At 39.4% G+C, this 20,794-nt stretch overlaps 1 protein-coding gene across 2 annotated transcripts in view; it reads right to left on the bottom strand.

Annotated features, from left to right (window-relative positions):
- Positions 1 to 20,794, bottom strand: part of Ppp3ca (protein phosphatase 3 catalytic subunit alpha) — a 290,646-nt gene that overhangs the window by 51,189 nt on the left and 218,663 nt on the right. For both annotated transcript variants that reach the window (XM_036189582.1, XM_036189583.1), the window contains exons 4-8: positions 14,561 to 14,672; positions 13,046 to 13,191; positions 9,791 to 9,930; positions 3,119 to 3,196; positions 551 to 645 (exon numbers count right to left, since the gene is read on the bottom strand). In XM_036189582.1, coding sequence (XP_036045475.1) covers positions 551 to 645; positions 3,119 to 3,196; positions 9,791 to 9,930; positions 13,046 to 13,191; positions 14,561 to 14,672 — 571 coding nt within the window. The remainder of the gene's footprint in view (positions 1 to 550; positions 646 to 3,118; positions 3,197 to 9,790; positions 9,931 to 13,045; positions 13,192 to 14,560; positions 14,673 to 20,794) is intronic.

Below are 20,794 nucleotides of genomic sequence, written 5' to 3'. Positions count from 1 at the left end.
GTGGATCCCCTTAGTTGATACCGTTAGTGAATCCCCAGCATCCTGCTGTATGGACTGCCTCAGAGCACACAGCATGCAGAGAACATCCCCTATTATATTTGGAATTATTGCCTCTCTAAGGACAGCATATTTTTGCTGGGAAACATGGCTGTACTATGTCAATGGATACCTATACTCCTTAGCTTCAGAGGAGGCCTGTCATAGTCAGTGTAGCCTTGGAAAAGGTTATACAGCTATAGCACACTCCATGTAGTCTTTTTAAGGAGCTTGAGTTTGAGTTACCTCCAATTATTATTTTTTTTTAGAAGTCTGTATCTATTAGAGAGCAGATAGCATCTCTACTAGACATTAGACATAGTCTAGAAAACAGTTAAAAAATACCAGCACATGGACTCCACCTCTGAATAACTGAACCCCTTTCTTTCTTTAAATATATATATGGCATTAGCAAAAAGAGGAATGGTTAAAATGTTAACAGACAAGTCAAAATTAGTTTCAGCATGAAGACACTCACACACTGCTTAAGATTTCATCAAAGATTTACACTCACCTTTGTTATTGTACACATCTAAGTAATTTGGTGCTGAGAAAATTGTAATTAGAGAAGGGAAGCCTGTTGTTTGGCTTTTCCTGTACATGCGGTACCTACAGACAACAAATGAAATGTAAGCAAGATGAGCATAGACACCAAGTTATACACCTGCAGAAAGGAAATTAGTGAAGATTCCGTCTTTCAGAGAGTATCCAATGACATATGTGAAATGAAATCTCTCTAAGTCTTTTGAACACAGGCATCGATCTATTTCAGGAGTGACAAGAATGCAAATCTACAATCACATGTGTGGTTTCCAAATGGGTATCTTTTAAACTTAGCAAACTTCAGGGGTGGGTGGAATCCAGGAGAGCTCTAATTCATTTTCAGGTGCTCAACACAAAAGATGTAGGCTAGAGATTGCAAGGAGATACCCCATGACCACTGCGGTTTTCAGAGAGGGGTCTGAGTTGAGACCCAGGCCAATCATTTTGCCAACTATTCTCTACAAGGTTACATATAAACCTTTTGCTTAAGTGATTTCCTGAGACACCATGATTTTTTCCCCTTCAAGAATGTCTCATTAAATCTATGAATTTTTCTAATTGAGACATTCTACTTTAGAATTTTATTTATTACCAGGCTCTGCTGGTGTCTGCACAGGAAGGATTGTTGTCTCAGCCGGGTGAGATGTAATCAATGGCTAATGAACAGAGCATCCATGAGAACTTTTGGAAAGAAACCACCCCATTACTTCTCCTCTATCAGGACAAAAATTAATCATAATAGAACCCTTCATTTATCTTTCAAAAAGAACTGGAGCCAGGGGCTCTTTTTCTATCACCATGAAAATATGTCTTATAACTTCTGTCTTATAGATTTAGGAATATCAACTTAGAAGCATTCTTATACAACATAATCATCATTTCTTTGGCATTTATTTATTTAATTTTTGTCTCCCCCCCCCCCCCGCCCCTGGTTTTTTAATGTAGCTGAGTTCTAAGAGTTGCCCAAACTGCACCTTTATACAGACAGCCACTTCAATAGTTTAACTTTAAACAGACTTTGATTTTTTTCTTTCTGGAAATACTCAAACATTGTCTCTTCCCAAAAGAAACACCCCATTAAAAACCTTTTAAAAATATTTCAGATGTATTTTGTTACGGAGTTATGCTTTGGTTTGGGGTAGGTACAGGGGTTGTCATAGTGGAAGACAGTAATAAACTCCCCTTTTCCCCCAACGTAAGAAGAAAACTTTATTTAAAGGCAAAGTGACTACCGATAACATATGCTGCAAGCCAGCAGGGGCTTCTCAAGTGAAGAATAACGGGTCAAGCTACATATTCCTACCTAGTACTTGGACTTTATAAAAGGAGGTTGGCTAGGCCTACTTTAAGATGAGTAAATAAATAACAAAACTACATAACATGTCATCATCTTACTCAAACAATTAACCAACTGTTCATTTTAAACAGAAATATTAGCCGGTCAAGTCAACCGTGTCCAAGTGAGCAAACAATCTCATGTATGTAATGTGATTAAGAAACATCTGTTCTGCATGTCTAGCCTGCTGGAAGAGTTGTCCCCAGAATAACATGGGGACAACACAACCCTGAAAAGCTTAAACACTTCTGAGGGTGGACACATCCTGTGCATGAACAGATCATTTGGATGGGCAGCAATAATACATGGACTGTACAATGCTAGGTTAGCTCCTACCTCCCAATCACTTCTTGGAAAGGACCTTAGCTTCTGTCATGTGTCAGGGACATGTGCTACATGTGCCACTGCAGCAAGGTATAAACACCCCACTTTAGCACACAGGTTTTATAAAGGAGTGCTTTTACATTTCAGAAAACGCAAAATTCAAAGGGATGGGTTTATTTCTTTAAAGGCAAGCAAAGGCCTTTTAATGGAGCTAATGACAAAGGAGGTCAGACGCCAATTCCTAAGATGAATCTCCTCCCTTCTTTCTCTCTCTCGGGTTCAAAACATTAAGGTAAACACCTGACATTTCTCAGTTTCCCAAACTCTCAAAACTAGGTTTTAAGAATTCAAGAAATACAAAATTAATTCTGTAGAACTATTTGGTAGTTAGAATATGGGACTTTTTTCTTTTGTTCATTAATGTCCCAATTTCCTCCCCTATAAAACTCTAAAGAGCAGGAGTGGTATGCTTTAAAACAAGCCTACAACTTGTAATAACTTTTACATATTTGTGACTCTCATCCACACTGTGAACCAAGACTGAAAAGTGCCTTGTGTTTTCACTCCTTGGTATCATAGTGATTGCAAGAATTGAAGGAAAGAAGGGGATGTGCCTTGAACAAAGTAAGTCCTTAAGAAAAGAAATGGAAATAAATGGATTTCTTCCTTCTAAAGATAGAGGAATGTTAAAGAGGAATTCACCATATATCAGCAGCCATGCACTCCCTGCAACTCTGCCATACCTGAGTTGCTAGAAGCCCATTTTAAAACTAGTTCCTTCTGGAAATGAGCCTGGCCAAAGGGAATATGCACAGCCTATGCTGGGTGATGGACATCTGACAAAATGGCAATCATTGAGAAACCCTCAGCATCGCTCACCCTGCATCCTGGGCTTCGTGGGCTCGGAGTATGGACAACAAGTTATTGTGTTGCAGGAAGTCACATACAGCTGGATAACTGCCGGACACAGAAGGAGAAGAGAAGAAGTGGTTAGGAAGTCCTCCAGAGTCGCCATGCATCACACAGACCCCCAGAGGCTGCTGGGATCCAGCACAATCACACAGCACTCAGGAAACAAGTCCCTTGGCTCTGGGGACAGGTCTGTCCCTGAGGCAGATAAGGAACATACATGTGGAAGGGAAGAAGTTACTTCTGAAAGGCGTCCTCTGAATTCCACATGTGTGCCTTAGTGTGTGCATCTGCGCTCAAAGACCCATCACCACATGCTCATAGCAATAAATAAAGTTAAAATTGAAAAGAAAGCTTCAATCTCAAAATGTCATTATAATTGAAACCCAAATTACAAACTGAAACTTGAAATACTGTTTAAAACTTAAAATAATGTTTATAATTACAACACCTTTGCTCAAGATACCTTGAAATCAATTCAAAATGAATAAACTTTTGAATTTAAATTGATAATTGAAATTAAGGTCAGAAAAACCAGTATTTTATAAATAAACTGGCAATATCACTAAAAATACACACATGTAGATATGTTCATAAATAAAAAACTACTTTGGAGAGACAACATAGTACTTAGTACATGGGACAAAAATACTGGAGAAGACAAATGCAGTTTCTTTTGCATGAATTCTCCAATCAACAGGAAGAAATACTTCTAAGATGATACATGCCTAGGGATACCAACTGTGTGATGGTTAGTAGTGATGGTCAGCATGACAGGTACTAGAAACATCTAGGAGACAAACCTCTGGGCATGTCTGTGCAGGACTTTTTAACATTAGGTTCATCAAAGTAGGCAGATCTACCCTAACTGATGTGCCTCAGCTGATGTGACTTCCACACCAGGACAGGCTGTAACTCTCTTCCTTCCTCACACCGCTCTGTCCTGTATGTTGTCACAGCAGGAGAAAAGTAACTAATTCAGATGGTGAGAAAGGTTTGGTTCTTTGGCAAAAGCAGTTCTTTTACAAACTGTAATGAGTTTTGGTTCATCTGTGCACGCATGTATGAGTGTACTCAGTATCAGAGCTCCTGGTTGACTGTCTCTGCAGAGAAGAAATGTGGCGGCCTACCAGGCCAGCTGATGGATTGTTTCCTTTGCTGGGAGGTAGGGCAGGTGGATTGGGATTTGACTAGGGTCTTATAAACTAGTAAGAAACATTAAATGTGATTTAAAAACACTTAAAAACCTACAGAGGAATAAAATACACTAAAGGTAAAATATTCCACATGTTATACAGACATTATAGGGTAAGGCAGCAACCCCACCCTCATCTGTTGGTCATGAAAGAACATTGAGAACTTGATCTGGCAGAAGATCTCCAAGTGATGGGTGTGGATCAGGAGAGGGTTTGAAAATTCCATTCTGAAGGGGTTTGGAGATTGAGTGTGAACAAAGAAGGCTAGAAAGAACATGTAAGCAAACGTAGAAAAGTTGGATTGGAGCTCCTTGTTTTCTTATTTATGTTTCTCTAACATATCAAATACATTTTAGACTTTGAATTAAATATCTTAGGCTTTTTAATCAAGATTTTTGCCTGCAGGTATCACTACAATGCTTCTGCATGCATAAGCCTTGGCAGATACTTTCCCTGTGGGGTTTTTTCCTCCCCAAAAGACCAGTTTTTCTACTCTGGGTTAAGTGATCCTGTAAGAAGCCTTCCTGTCAAGCCCACTTCACCCCCAGGCCTAGAGAATTGCAGCCTCTCCCATTTGCACCTTGGACCTACCTGATATTTATCACAGGGTTATGTAAAGTATGATTACAGACCTGCCCTTCAGCAACAGAAAATTCCAGCAGAGGGAATGCACTGTTTCTCCATTCACTCTCCAGGAGTGCTTAGCAACAACCTGTCACCATCTGGAGTGCACGTGCAGTAACTGAGAGAGCCCAAACAAGGGCAGTCACCCATGGGGAGGTGTGGAAGGTACTGGTCTTCCTGGCTGCTTCAGCCCTGCAGAGCATGGCATGTGCAAGAAGCTTCTTCCTCCTTCTGGTGTTTCCATCCTTTCCAGTCTGCCCAGATGCTCCACTCCTCTGTGCCTGGGGTCTAGTCATGGGTACTCAACCCTGGGGCCTAGTCATGGGTACTCAACCCTAGGGTCTGGTCATGGTTACTCAACCCTGGGGTCTGGTCATGGGTACTCAGCACTGGGGTCTGGTCATGGGTACTCAACCCTGGGGTCTGATCATGGTTACTCAACCCTGGGGTACCCTGAGGCTTCAGTCAACCTTCTTTTCCTAGGACTTTCCTGTCTCTCCTTTGCCCCAGGGTCATCTAAGGAATTTAGATTTTAGAAGCTGAGGCTTCAACTTCCTGCCAGAACTCTACCGAACACAGTCCTCACTTGCATCTGGAGAAGTGGCAAGCAGTTGTTACTTAAGCAAACTCTTATTTTGTAGAGCTGGGGACCAAATCCAGTTCCTTATGTATGTCGGGCAAGTGCTGTACCACTGAGCTACATTCCTAGCCCTAAAGCGAACATTTTATTAAAGTGAAATATCTACATAAAGAGATCATTAATCAGAAGATGGGTATCCCCTCACACAAAAGCACCCTCACACCTCATACCTAGTCCTTAAAGATACAGAACCTCCTCACGGCTGTCACTCTTACTCAGAGTAACTGGCACCTTGACTTTCAATGCTAGAGGCCAGTTTTCGTGTATGCTGAGTTCATTTCATGATACGACTGTTGACTATCTTTTGCTCATCATCCTATTTGTGTTATTCACCTATGTTTGTACACACAGTTTTGTTTAGGTCATTCTCATTTGCCATAGTCAACCCTCTGTGATTATATGTGACTTAGAGTTATTGTATGTGCACGTACGTGCGCGCGCGCGCGCACACACACACACACACACACACACACACACACACACTGATTACACTTTAATCTGTAAAGAAGGCAGTGTTTCTACCTTTATTCATACATTCTGATATTGTATAGTTTATTATTGTACTACGTGGGTACTTGGATAGTCTCCATATCTTGGCTATCATGGTTACTGACGCAATGAACAATTTTATACTTGTCTTTTGATAGCCTCCTATACACATTCTACGAGATATAAGAACAGGAAAATGCTCAAATGAATGCTCAGCTTTAGCAGATAATGAAATAGCTAACTGTGATTTGGGATTGGAGGGGCATTTAGGAAGACCAAGAAAAATGTGGCAGAAGGGCAGAGCCTATCAGGTACTTTAGAGACTAGGGGAGATGGGACAAGAGAGGCACGGGGGGGGGGGGGGGGGTTCAGAACTGGAAAGGAACCAGAGGCTGCTGCTGTGGTTTTCAAGTGCTGCATGTGCATTCACGGGCACACTAACACTCACAGGGTTCAAGTGCTGCATGTGCATTCACGGGCACACTAACATTCACACTGGTGTTACCCCAGTTGAGGTTCTCATTCCAATGTTGGAATGTCCTAACTTAACTCACAGGCTTTGAAGCAGAAAACCCACAATACAGTGCTTCCATGATTCACCTGATGCAGACACAAACTGGTAACTGGAGACCCACATCCTACCAACTGTTCTGTGGTTTATATTTATATCAATAATCTCCAGTCTCATGCTGGCCCACATCTAGTACATCAGTTACCTGTCTGAACAGTGTAGGCATTTGGGAGTGTGAGCTCTGATCTGTGACTATGAAGTTAATGGAATACTGGGAGTGGAGAAGTCAAGGATTTTTGGTTTTGATCAAGTACTTTTGTGCCAATTCAGAAGTCAGTATTGTAACACTGTTGAAACCAAATGAGCCACACAACAATGCCAAAAGCAATGACTCTGGGAAAGGGACACACACACACAGGTGTGTGAGATGATAGGTGTAGGAGGCAAATAAGAGAGGCTGATGTGAGAAAGTCACCAGATTGCATTGCGTACACGTATGGCATTATAAGAACTTACAAAACTAGGGGGAAAAACTTCCTGATGCACTTAAAGATTTTTAGATTTATCTCTTTCTCAGTTATGTGTATATGTGTGTGTACATGTATGCAAGTGTCCAAGGAGGCCAGGAGTGTCAGAGCTCACTGGAGCTAGGCTCACAGTGGTTTTGAGCCATCAGAAGTGGGTGCTGGGATCTGAACTCAGATCCTAGGCAAGAGAAGTACACACTCTTAATTGCTGAGCCATCTCTCTAGCCTTGTCCTAACATATTTTTCTGCATGACTATGTGTTATTTAAATCATAGCCCAGATAATATGTTATACATAGGCAGCATGGCATATTAAATTAAATACCAAGACTATATGGAGACATGCAAAATAAAACTGTAAGACAAAATAATTGTCAATAACTCCAACTGGAAATGAGCACTAATTTCTTTCACTAATTTTACATTCACTTGTATCTGTCTAGGTGATTTTAAAACATGAACTTAAGAAAATGTCTCTGATCCTTTCAAGGTGACTTTAAAGACAAAAGAATAAAATAAAAAACAACAACAACAAAAAAAACCTCTGTGCTAATGAGACATTCTTCTTTCCCTTTGACAGACAATAATCCAGAATCCTCTGCCAACAATCAGTGTTACAAACTCTGGATTCAGACATTTAGCCACACAGTATCATATCTGTCAAGACTAAGGGCCAACATCTGTGGAGAACCTCATATGACCTGGAGAATTAACTCTAACCATCTGGGTGACAAATAATATTGTATATTTGTGTCCATAGTCACAGATTGTGATGGTTTGAAATAGAATGAGCCCCCTAGGTTCATATATTTGAAATCTTGGTCCCCAGTTGGTACCACAGTTTGGTGATTAGGAGGTGCGGTCTTGCTGAAGGAAGTAGTCATTAGGTGTGGACTTTGAGGTTTCAAAAGCCCACAAAATCTCAGTTATCTCTCTTTGCCTCATAGTTGTTATCTCAACACACAAACTCTCAGCCACTTCTCTAGTGCCATGCTGGCCTACTGCCATGCTCTCTATCATAATGGTCATGGACTCACTCTCTGAAATGTAAGCCCCAATAAAATCTCTTTTCTATAAGTTTCTTTGGTCACAGTGTCTTAGCACAGCCATAGACATGTAACTAATACACAAAACAAAAATAATATGCAACTGTGTAAGCTTACTCCAGTACGTCATCTGGAGTAAGATTTTCCTGAATGGCTGACCCAGAAGAATGACAGCAGAGTACTCTACTGTGGATGAACACAATAAGGGTCAACATTATAATCATGTTTGGATTCTGTATGGCATTATTTTAGTGAAACAAAACAGAAACAACCTAGAGACATATATATAAATAAAATCAGGGCATTTAACACCAGATTTGAAAGATCTAGCACTTGGCTTTAATTTACTTCAAATACCTCTTTTCTATAAGGACAAACATATTCCTAAAATGTTACACCTAAGTTGAGTAATTATCAAAAGGAAGCTTTAAGCTTTTCATAATTATAGAACATCTTACATGCACATACTCATCGGTCTTGATGCCTTTTCCAAAACACAAGATAATTTGTAACCTGACATTTCAGTTCAGAATAAATGTCACTACTGATATGTAAAAGATAAACTACTCCCAGGATGATGGTTTACAGAAAATATGACTTTTTGTTCAAAACTAATTCCCCAATCATACTAGCAAATGAAAAAAAAAAACAAAAACCCTTTCATCCATAATAAAATTTAATGAATAGAACAAAATGTTCCACTATTCAATAGGAAATTGGTACAGAGAACTCTATCAGCTGACTTAGACATGGGAGGAGTGTGAATGAATTTGTTCTACAGAGTTCTTTGGACCAAATCATTCAGCAGAAGTGAACATCATTGCTAGGGATCATTGGTTTTTTTGTTTGTTTGTTTTGTTTTGTTTTAATGTTGAAACAGAGAATAAATCATAACCCAGAATGTGCTCTAGAATTTAAAATTTTCCATTTTGTTTTCAAATCCTATTTCCTTCTAGGAACATTCACACCATTACATCACACAGGAAGGGACCAAATCAACTTTAAGAGTATCATTTGCAGCAGCTAAAAGTGAGGTGTCCCATCAGTACAGTGGTCCAGACACACAGAACCCCAAATGTGCTGTAGATCCCTTTCTGACATGATTGGACATCCATGCCACATGTGCAAATGTAAAATGCATGATGAAGACATTTCAACGTGGCTTGTCAAAATGCTAAATGTGAACCTGCCAGGTTATCCAGGCTTTCTATAACTGCTGGCTCCCAGCAGTCCAGGAAGCCAGAAACACTTTAAACTAATGTAAGAATGAATTGAGTATGACTTAGTCAGCCAATGAGGAGTTGGTTTTCTGATTTAAGTTATACGAACTGGTGAAACGCGGGACATTTGTGGATGGAAAAAAAGCAAGGCTAGTAATGAGCTCTCCCACAGTTCATGCAGCAGAGACAAGTGTTCAGTACATTTTATCATTAGCAACCAGCCCTCTCTCAGCACCTATTTCCCATGCCTTTCCTACTCTTCACAGAATTTGTATATACATGGATTTATAGGCAGGCATACATTCTTTATATCCACTTATTCACTTATCCTTCATAAACTCCAATACTGTAAGACACACATGTTCCAGAATGTGAGGGCCTGATCCTCACCTGTAGAAGTACGAACACCCCCTGACTGTGTTGTGAGTGAAATGTTCCTGAGTCTTCTCATTTCCAAAGTCCTCCAGGGGGTCTGACCACAGGATGTCACACATGGGCCCGTAAGCAGGTGGTTCTTTGAATCGGTCTAACTAAGAAAAATAGAAGACAGAGAACAAAATACTCATCTTTGGACACTTGGAATTCAGAAAACACAGGAAACCAGCTCTGAGTGATGACCATCTGCGTACCCCGCTTCCCCCGCCAGCCTCAGATGGAGGAAATGGCATCTACTCACTCTTCTAATTTCTCCGGTTTTCCTTTCTTCTTTCTCATGATGAACCTACTAAGTATCTGCCCTCCTCTCTCCCTTTGCCTCTCCCCTGTCTCTTTAATCCTTACACTTTCCCCTTGTTTTTCTTTCGCCCATTCCCTTTTAATCCTTCTCTTATTTTTTTTCCATCCAAATGACACAGTCACTATCATGATTTCAATCTATTCCTATCTCATTTGTGAAGGAGGAGCTTGGTTTTGTTCTGTCTACTGCATGCAGAGAACTGTCATTCAAAATCTGGATGAGAATTCCCTGTGATTTTCTTTTAAAATCTGACAAAATAATTTTGAGAATGGGAGGCACTTGGTTTGTGCCATATTGATGCTCATTCGTTAGACGTCACCTATGCTCCCAGCTGAAGTACATGCCACTTTGTAGTTGGTGCAATTAAGAGTGTGATAGCAAAATAACTCCAAATTTCTCTAGCCACTTGTACGCTCACACTTCTATGCTTTAGCGCCTTCCTTGGGGCCTTTGTATGAAATTAGTTTTCCATTTATAAACTGCTTGGCCATCATCTCCCTACAGTTCTCCAAACACTGAGCAACTACCAATGCAGTCTGTGCAACAGAACCCCAGAAGAAATAGTAACGCACCCCACACAAGAGGATATTAACACAGAGAGGAGAATTGAGGTTTATTTGATGTGCTTTCATTTAATTTTTACTATTTATTTTAAAAAATAATTGTCTTATATGTGTATCTATGCATTGGTACGAACACGTGGGTACAGGTGCCCACTGAGGCCAGGAGAGGGCATCAGATCCACTGGGGCTGAGTTACAGGTGGTGTAGAGCTGCATGACATGGCTGTTGGGAACCCAACTCCAGTCCTCTGCCATGGACATCTCTTTAGCCCCTTGTTTGATTTTTTTAAAGAAAAAAATAGTAACACAATTACTTTCCTATAAGAAAGAAAGAGCATATTAGTCCATCTACTCTTGAGACTATAAGTCAGTTGCATCTTAATGACAGAGAATACAAGGAAGAACTTGAATTTTCGGCTTCCTGAGATAAAAAGAAATATTAATTTCATGGCAATAGATACTTATGATATAGAAATATATTCATGACTCAATGCTATTTTCTAATTGTGTGAGTTCCAATAAAAATTATGAAAGCACAAGTAGCCTGTATGAAGATGATTACTCATTTTAAAGTTTAGGTATACATATATATATATATCCAATGACTATATCTTTAACGCAATAGTTCGATAGCTCTATCCTATCTGTTTATTCCCTATAAAATAATACAAAGGGTATAGAATGAATTTTCACCACTTCCTCCTGTTAGAAGGATGCTTGATCCATTTTGTATCTTTCATTTAAGCCCATGAACTTGCCGATGTCATCATGTACCACATATATATGGATGTCTGTGGGTCTCAGCATTTAATTGAACAAGTTCAGTTGCTTGTACTGCTACATGCTAATTTTCCCTGCCACGATCAGCTATGAAGTTACTAGTATACAAGGATATGTGATTATTTTATTTCATCACTAAACACAATGGAAAATACTACTTACTAAATGAATGTTAATTAAAGACAGCTTATATAATTAACTTGTAACTGCTGTTTAGAATACAAATCTGTGAGGCAGTAATGGGAACATTCAAGTTCAAGAAATCTAGGAAAAAAAGTATCAGCTACTCAAATGACATCCTAGGGTCTCGTGTCTGAACACCCCTAGGTAGGATTTGAGTTTTGTTCAGGAGGAATCTTAAGTGAGCTTTTCCTTGAGCAAGATCAGTATACTCCCTGGCATCAAGGTTACTGTGTGGCTTGTTTGAAGCCGGAGTTTACTTATAACAGACCAGGCTCAAATAAATACCAGACAGCACTTATCTTTCTAGAGAAACTCAGGAAAATTCAAATTTTAATAGTTGAAATGCAGCAATTTAGAATGTAAGCAACTTATTCCTCCTAAAATGACTGTCAAGAATAGTAAAAAGGGACCAGAATCATTTCCATATTCCCTTCTGTGCTTGGAAAAGTATAAGCTGTTTTCTTAGGTCTCTAAAAGGAAGGGAGAGGTGTCTGCGACAGTTTTTACACATCATTAATTCTTGCAGGAAAAATGTGACTGGTTTCTTAACTCAAAAGCTTCATGGTAAAAATTATATCCAAATTATGACACAGTATGCTGTACACTTTAATACACACAGATAATACTAGAAAATGTTATTATTGTGCTGTCTTTTGAAAACTTGGGCACCAAAAATACAATGTGTTCTTTCTTTTTTATAATCTCTTATGTCTTTTCTTACATTGCTGCATTATCAGAACATAAACATTGAGAAATAAACCATGATTTCTGTTGTGCAACACTGTCATATATTACTGCATTGTTTTATGAAAAGTACACAACACATTCTTCATTCCCCTCAGTTAGCTTCCTGCTGGGAAACAATAGTGACAGAAAACACCAAGTAAAAGTATGCTTCTGAAAAAACGTCACTGTTTTTTATGCAGTACCTAATACAGTCAATATAATATTATCTTTGTCTTGGCTAGATGCTGACTTCATTATTTTATATGGAACAACAACAGCAAAGACTATAACGATAAAGACATTTTAAAGGTCAAGTTGTGCTACTTTTTCCAAAGACCAAGCAGCTTTTCCAGTGTAATATATCATGAATATGCGATGGGCTATTTGAAAAATAGGAAAATGAAACTGCCTACATACTCTAGAGATCAAACATATGACATTTTTAATGACATGTGCCACATACTAAGCCAAACCCCAAGGGTCTAGGGATGTATCATCATTTTAAGCTAAAAATCTGATACAAATAAGGGGGATGTGAGTGTATTCAGTTATTTTAAATGAAAAGGATCCAAGTAGAGACAGCAGCAGCACAATTAATGTCTTCCAGCAACTGCTCAAGGGCGGAGAAGGAGTAGACCTAGACAATAAGAGAGCTTACTTTTCTGATGTCATCTAGAGTGTTAATCTCTGGAGACAAACCGCCATGTACACACAGGAACTGCTGGTTCATCAGTGCGGCCAGGGGAAGGCAGTCGAAGGCATCCATACAGGCATCATAAACTCGTTCGGAATACTTTATTTTACCTTTGAAATGTGGTGAGAAGCAAAAACTTATTCTCATGCCTTTATGACTAGGACCATTTCAATGAAATGGTTTTGTTTCTTTTTAAAGTTTTCTTGACAGGATAATATGACTATGACCCTTCAAAACAGAATTAATATGAGTTCCAAGACTCAAAGGTTAACTCTCATATACAATATTTTCTGTTTCTATTATCCATCCATATTGTTTACTTTTTATAAATTTTGTCTAGTAAATATAAAACTTTTTACATACCTTGAATAGCTATATTTATAAATATATAAAATGTATGTATACACATACATTTGAATACGTGGAAGGTAGCAGAGAGAGGGCCATAAAGCTGGTTGATAGTCCCGTAATATTTGATAGAAAAGCCACAGCTACAAAACTTTCTGAGGCTTTTCTGCCTCACAGAGTTCTGATTTCCCCATATTGACTCACAGCTAATGTTTTTAGGAAAGTCTTTATGCTTCACTGAATATAAAACCAAATTACACAGAGAAAAAGAAGGAAAGTTTCAGTAAACAATGGGGAAAACAGACAGGAGGAAAACAAAACGTATACCTGTGTCTAAAGGAAGAATCAACTTTCATTTGGTCTAATGTCCTAGAAGCTGACATCTATGAGACTGAAAAACAGAGGTTCAGTTTGGCTCCCATTTTCTTGAGTAAGGTTAAAGGGTGGAATCACTTTCTTAAACGCTAGTTGTGTGCTATGACATACATGAAACTTTAGCTGAGATTAATAGGTCACTTGATAAAACTTATAATTAAAAAATACATTCGGCTTGACCGTATGCCAGCCTTGGGTAGGCTCCCACAGTCACTGTACGTTAGTTCATGGGTACAGTGGTCCTGTCATGTTCAGAAGATACTGCTTTGTTCTCTACTTTCTCAGCTTCTGCCTCTTACACTCTTTCTGCCCCTCTTCTGAGCAGAATGGATTCATGAACTCTGTACTAAGTGTGGCACTGTGGACAGCTGATGACCCAGCATAGGTTGACTATGTTCTATCAGATGGTCCCACACCTAGGTGTATATGAGTAACACAACTTGGAAATGGAAGGTGGGAAACAACACAAAGTTCTGGGTGTAGGGGGGTGGGGAGGTGAACCAAGGAGGAGTTAGAGGGAGGAGTGGAGAGCAAATATGACCAAAGTACATTGTATGCTATTCTCCAAGAATTATAAACATAATTTAAATTATGTATTCTTGAAACTGTTCATGTTTAGAAGGACGGAATGAAATAATGTCACCTAAAGCTTTTGACCTTTATGCAGAGAATAATAATAGACTATGTTTTCATTTATCAGTTAAAATGATCATTCAGTATCTATGACATTAAAGGAAAAAGTCTCAGTATACTTACATTCTTGTTTAAATGTGAAATACTCTGTTAGATGTCTACATTCATGATTTCCACGAAGTAAAAACAGTGTTTTGGGGTAAAGAATTTTCAAGGCCCACAAATACAGCACACACTAAGGAAAAAAATAAACATAAAATAAGCATCTTCCTTTATCTGTACATTCATCAGTTAACAAGAAGTCAATGTATCATCATGGCTAACATTCTCAACCTCTAGGATACTTAGAAACTAAGAGAATACAACCTAAGGTGCCACTTTCAACAGCTCTCTTGGCATCTGATTAATTTTAATTCTTTAAAGGTTATATTAGTGCGTGTGTGTGTGTGTGTGTGTGTGTGTGTGTGTGTGTGTAAGTGTGTGTGTGTGTTCATGAGCACATGTGTGGTGGTCAGTGGACAATACACTGGAGTTTTTTCTCTGCCAGACTCAGGTTGTCAGGCAAAGCAGTAAGTGCCTTTACTCACTGAGCCATATTGCTGGCCCAAATCTTGTCCTTTATTTCATTGACTTTGTGAGACAGAGTGGAGCCCTACTTTTTTATATATAAATATATAATTAAATTGAAGGGCAGGGGGTCTCAACACATTCACTACTAAAAACAGGGAATGCATCGCGTGTACTTTAAAACTCTCAAATGAGTTCATTGGACATTGTAAAATGTGTGATGGTGATGGCTAGCTACACATGGATCAGGTTTGGAATAAATCTGCATTGACACAAACTTCATAAAGATGAGGTGTAAGTGGAACAATCAAATATTATTACCAATATACCTTCAAGTGGCATTCATTAAGAAACCACACAGAGCACAAAACAATTCTTTGAAAAACAAGCAAGCTGTCTTCTCTTCATGAAGCTTGTGCTCCCAAAGTGCATCTAAGGCAGGGATAGGACAGAAATATGGACAGGCCAGACTCCGATTATTAAAACACACATAATATTTATACTTCATTCACTAGTCTTCCAACACACAGTACATATACTGGGTAACCCTAAAGAGAAAACCTATAGGAAATGTATCTGTTGGCTACCTGGGAAGGATATTCACCTGTATGCTTCTGTGATAAAATATCAAAGTGTGGAAATAATTGTAATTGAACATACAGCCCAGGGGGTTTGAGAAAATACTAATTAAGGAGACAAGTGTAGATTACCGTGATGCTCCAACAACATGTTATCTTTGAATATGAAATAGTGATTGAAATAAAGAAAAACAATAGTTTGGCATTTGTGTGTGTGTGTGTGTGTGTGTGTGTGTGTGTGTGTGTGTGTGTGTATGCTGGTTTATTTTTCTAACTACAGTCATTAGCTAAAGTTCATGTGATTAAGATACTAGTATATCTGAGGAGATGAACGACTGTTGTCTATAAGTAGTCCTTGAAGCAGTATGATCTCTTTCTATGCCTGCAAATCTCCCTGCCATCTCAGTGAAGAGGGAGGCGGCCTAATGAGTCCTTGCTATGAATCCTAGTTTTGAACTACTCTTACATGTTTAATTAAAAGGAGTTTATGTTATTCATAACATATGCCACGTATTTCAGAGAGGGAATTTATGATGCGCCATAAATGTCAAGGAGAGGACTGTCACCAATCAAAATTGTGAAGATTGCCTCTTGATGGGTATGTCCAAACATACCAACTTGCAAGCTGGTAGTTAAGTAGGAATGCCTAATTTGGAAGAAGAATGCTTGTATAAAGACCCTTTAAATATATGCTAACAGGTGCTTAGAAACAGTTTATGCCAAAAAGCACTAAAGCCTTACCTGGACTCATCAGTTTGCAATAAGCAGGACAGAAGCTGGCATCCCTGTTTGCATCTTACATTGTTGGCTTTGTCTTGAATCTTTAGGTCAGAATCCTGCTTAACTATGTGCACTGGTATGTCACTCCTGTCTGTGTCAAGCCAGTACTGCCTACCCCACCCCGTTGCCTTGATGGAGGGTACAAAGTTGACAGTAATTGAGGCATCTTACTGTCAGGTTTAACCACGTGCTTGGGTTCAGCCATTGTCCTAAACCTGCAGCTACACTAGCTTCTAGGAATACCAGGGGTTTGCAACATGTTACCCTTTGATGAGCTCACCCTCAAGCAGAGGCGATCACCACAGGGAAGCTGGATTGTTCTCTCAAGCAACAGAGCAAGAGAGACTTGTAGAACAAGCAACAGGAACACTTGCAGAACCAGATCTGATAGTCAGACTTCATGCACACTAGGAACTGTTTGCTGCTGCAGACCATCTGCCCCTGAGCCAGTTCTCCCTCTACTTAACACTTGAAACTTCTGTCAGGAGCCTGGAGACTGACCTGGGGTCATGGGATCCTTTTCTGTTCCTCTTCCCAGTGAGCTGTGTCAATTAAAAGTCTGCTTTCTGCCTTCTACCCCTACTCTCCACAACTGGACAACCATGGCAGGTGGCTGAACCTAGTCTGTTGGGAGTCCTGGGCTAGCACACATGCACTACCACAATTCCTACCTGGGTGTGTTTTATTTACAGTTCAGTGAGATGCATAAGATCTAGTTAGTACAGATAATTTTAAGTTTTTGAGTACAACTCACATAACACTAGATATACATGTCATATACAACTCTATGAAAATTTACATATATACACCCCATGAAACCGCTACATTGTCCTAGAATCCATAATGCTCTCTCATGCTCCCTTCTTGTGAATAAGTCTTTGAAAAATTTAACCAAAATTCTGACCTCCTCAGATTAATTTTTTTCCCATAACAATTTATCTTAGAATAAAGCAAGTATCTCTTCATCTAAAATCTAAACTGCGTTTTGTAAGCCCACTCAACTACCTACCCGACTAGAGGAACCTTATCTGAAGACACACATTTTCTTTACGTCAGTGGTTAAAAATCTTATTCTGATACCAGCATGCAGCCTTTTAACTTCATCCCTTAGTCTTAATTACTAAAGTTCTTTCATAACTGAAACCTTAAAGATATCCAGAAATGTCCTATGCTAAATATTCCTAGTATTTATATGTACACATTTAAAATGATGCAATATACAACTCCTTTGTGGATGTCAACTACTCAGCATGTGGTAAACATCTGGAATATATTAACCCCATCTTTGCAGAAGGGAAGGTGGGGAAAAGAGGGAAGAGGAGAGGGCAATAAAGAAAAAAAAAGGAGGAAGAGAACAGAAGAGGGAAGGAGAAAGAAGAAAAAAAGGAAAGAAAATAACTCAGTTTTCCAACTCCTTGGCTCAAAGCATTCAAAAGTGCAAGTCATTTTGTTTTCCACATATTATTTCCTTTTCTCCAGTGGCAAGCATGAAATATCTTCCAAACACTAAATGAAACTGCACACACAGCCAGCATGGAAGAAATGGCATGGTAAATGAAAGGGCAAGGGTGGACTGGAGAATGGAGCCCTGCCAGCCTTCACCCTCAACATCTGCCGGGAGAGGGCTGCCAAGCACAGCAAGGTCTTGTGGCAACTGCTTTATCATATAAAGTGCCAACATTCTGAAAAGCTGAAGATCTTTAACAAAATTATGACCTCAGATTTATTTTCAAGCACAGACTCAAAAACGATCATAGCCAAATGAAGCAAGAGAAATCAATGTCACCCAGGTGTTCCTGGGTGACTGACGTGAGCCACCATTTCACTGTCTGAGTTTGTGAAGGCAGAAAGAGCACCCTGTCACATGGACTTTTCTTGCAGGCTAAGATGTAAAGCATCTTATCTGTTAACTAAACAAGTGTTTGCAACTTCTAGTCAGAGTCACTCAATATAAAAGATTGCACTGATTTCCGTCATAACCATTGCTTTTGCTAATGGATGACTCATTCCTAATAATATATTCCTAAGAACATTGTTCTCTTAGTTCACTGATAATGACAGTGAAAATTTTACTTAGTAGTTTAAGCATTTAGAGGGACAGTCTCCTTTCAAAATTGCATAGACTTTTTAGGAGAGGCAAGGAAGTCAAAAGGAGAATACTGTTTTCGCTACACACTGATCAGCTCCTTGACCTGGTAACTGCCCATGTCTCAAAACGTTCTAATCAAAACTGATACTTCTCTGTCATGGATGGCTAAGTACAGGCTATCACACAAACTTGGACAGGATCCAAACTCCAGCAATATGGAACATGACTTCTCAAGACATCATTTGTCTGGTCTGACAAGCACACTGTGAAGGGGCGGTCAAACATCAGGGCACTGTCAGCACCGCTAGCTACCAAGACCAGTGGCCCTGTTTGTCACCTCTACCACGTGTTCTACTGCTTGCTTGTTATTTTCAGGCAGCAGCATGGAATGCTGCCTGGCTTGCCGTGGTTCATTCTAGTCCACGAGTTCACAGCTAATAAACACAACAACTTTCCACACTTCAGTGTGCTGGAGGCCTGGATGAGAGCAGAAGAGGAGAGGCCAGCTCACTGTGAACTCAAGGATGGTGCGCTGTGGAATACCTGCAAAGAGCCTGATGAAGTAAACACAAGGAAACAGCTGTGCATGACTCTGTTTGCAGATTCGGGACTCTGCCTAGGGTCTGTAGAGAAACACAGCCAGCTGTGGACCTAAATATACACACATGCCTGATCAAAGAGATTAGGTAGGGTAATGCGGTCACCAGGAGGAGGAAGGTTTGTTGTAAGACAAATTACAATTGAGAACAAAATTACTTCTTTCATTGTTACTCAAAAGCTGGCTTGTTTGGGGGCTCATTTTGTGGGGAATAATTTCTAATCATTGCAAAAAAGAAAAAAGAAAGGAGAGCTACTGGGGGTTGGGAGGGGGCGTGCATAAATGAGCAGTCTGTGCTGTTCACAGAATGCTACCCAGAGCCTGCAACTGGAGTCAGGAGAGTTCATTAGAAACAGGTCAGTTCTGCAAAGCCAAGTTGTTATGAAGTAAATGCAGGTACCTCTCTTCATTGAGAGGGTAAGCTTAGGAGAACACTCACAGTATAACCCCGAGTTATGAACACGGATCTAAAACATCTTGAAACCTGGGAAATAGCACACACCAGAAAACTAAGCTCTCATTCTAGGAGTTTAGGAGTCAACAATCTCATCCACACAGAGAGTATTTTCTATGTGATGAGGAGCATGTGTACTCATGTGTGTACATATATGAATGTGTGGGACTGTGCATGAGCTTCTGCATTAATGGTGTCTATTTCTTCAGGTACATGCATTGAACACACTGTGACCATCATTTGGGATGGTGGACAGTGTACAGCCTTGGAATCCTAAACCCACTCAGTCTTAGTGTCAACATCCCATGAAAGGAAGGCACTTACAGATTCCTTCCAAAACTAGAAGGAAGGAAGGAAGGAGATCACTTATCAACCGACAACACTTTCCGCATGCAAACCATGTCAGCCTCCCTAGTCCACAACAGGTATCTTGATATATTCTTAGTAAGAATATTTCATATACATCAGTGATTCTCAACCTTCCTAATGATGCAAACCTTTAATATAGTTCCTTCTGTTCTGGTGACCTCTGACCACAAAATTATTTTCATTATTATGTCATGATTGTAATTTTGTTATTGTTATGAATTGTAATGTAAATATCTGACAGGCAGATGGTCTTAGGCAACCCTTGTGAAAGGTATTGAGACCCATAGGTTGAGAACCACTGATGTAAATGCTTGATCTGTTTTAATATGCCGATCGTATAACAGCCACTGGAGAACTACTCACAGGCCACAATTAGACCAAAATGCATCATTCTATCTGAAAGATTTTGTCATTTTTGTGTATATGCAGAAAGCCCATGGGTCTGTACTCTCATTTTAACTGAGAGCCAGTTTTGAAGATGGAGCTTTTGACCATTGCATCTCAGAACATTTTAATGTACTGTGAGTGCTATATTCAACATAACATAGCACTTATTAGGATGCTTTGACCTTTGCATGAATTTTGAATTTTAAAATGAACATAATAGACAAAATACTGCAACTCTCTTCCTTCAAATATCAAGAACAATTACAGAACTATTCAATGACAAACACTTCCTAGGGACCAAATTAGTGATTTCTACTTTCTAAGCTTTTTTAAAATGGAGCTTAGAAAACTCTAATTGGGAAATATTTAGAATATTTCAAGTGGCCCAAGGCCACAGATACAGAGCTGTAGTTCCTGTAGGAAAAACAAATAGAACTGGGGTGTGTCTCGGTGTTATGATGCTTGCCTAGTGTACATGAAGGCCGGCTTCAATCCCCGACACTGAAAAAAGTATAAAACTAAAGCACAGTGACAA

Source organism: Onychomys torridus, chromosome 6, assembly GCF_903995425.1.
Source record: "Onychomys torridus chromosome 6, mOncTor1.1, whole genome shotgun sequence".
NCBI classification, from domain to species: Eukaryota; Metazoa; Chordata; class Mammalia; order Rodentia; family Cricetidae; genus Onychomys; species Onychomys torridus.
Note: the sequence above shows the minus strand (reverse complement) of the source record. Positions and strands in the feature narration are given on the sequence as shown.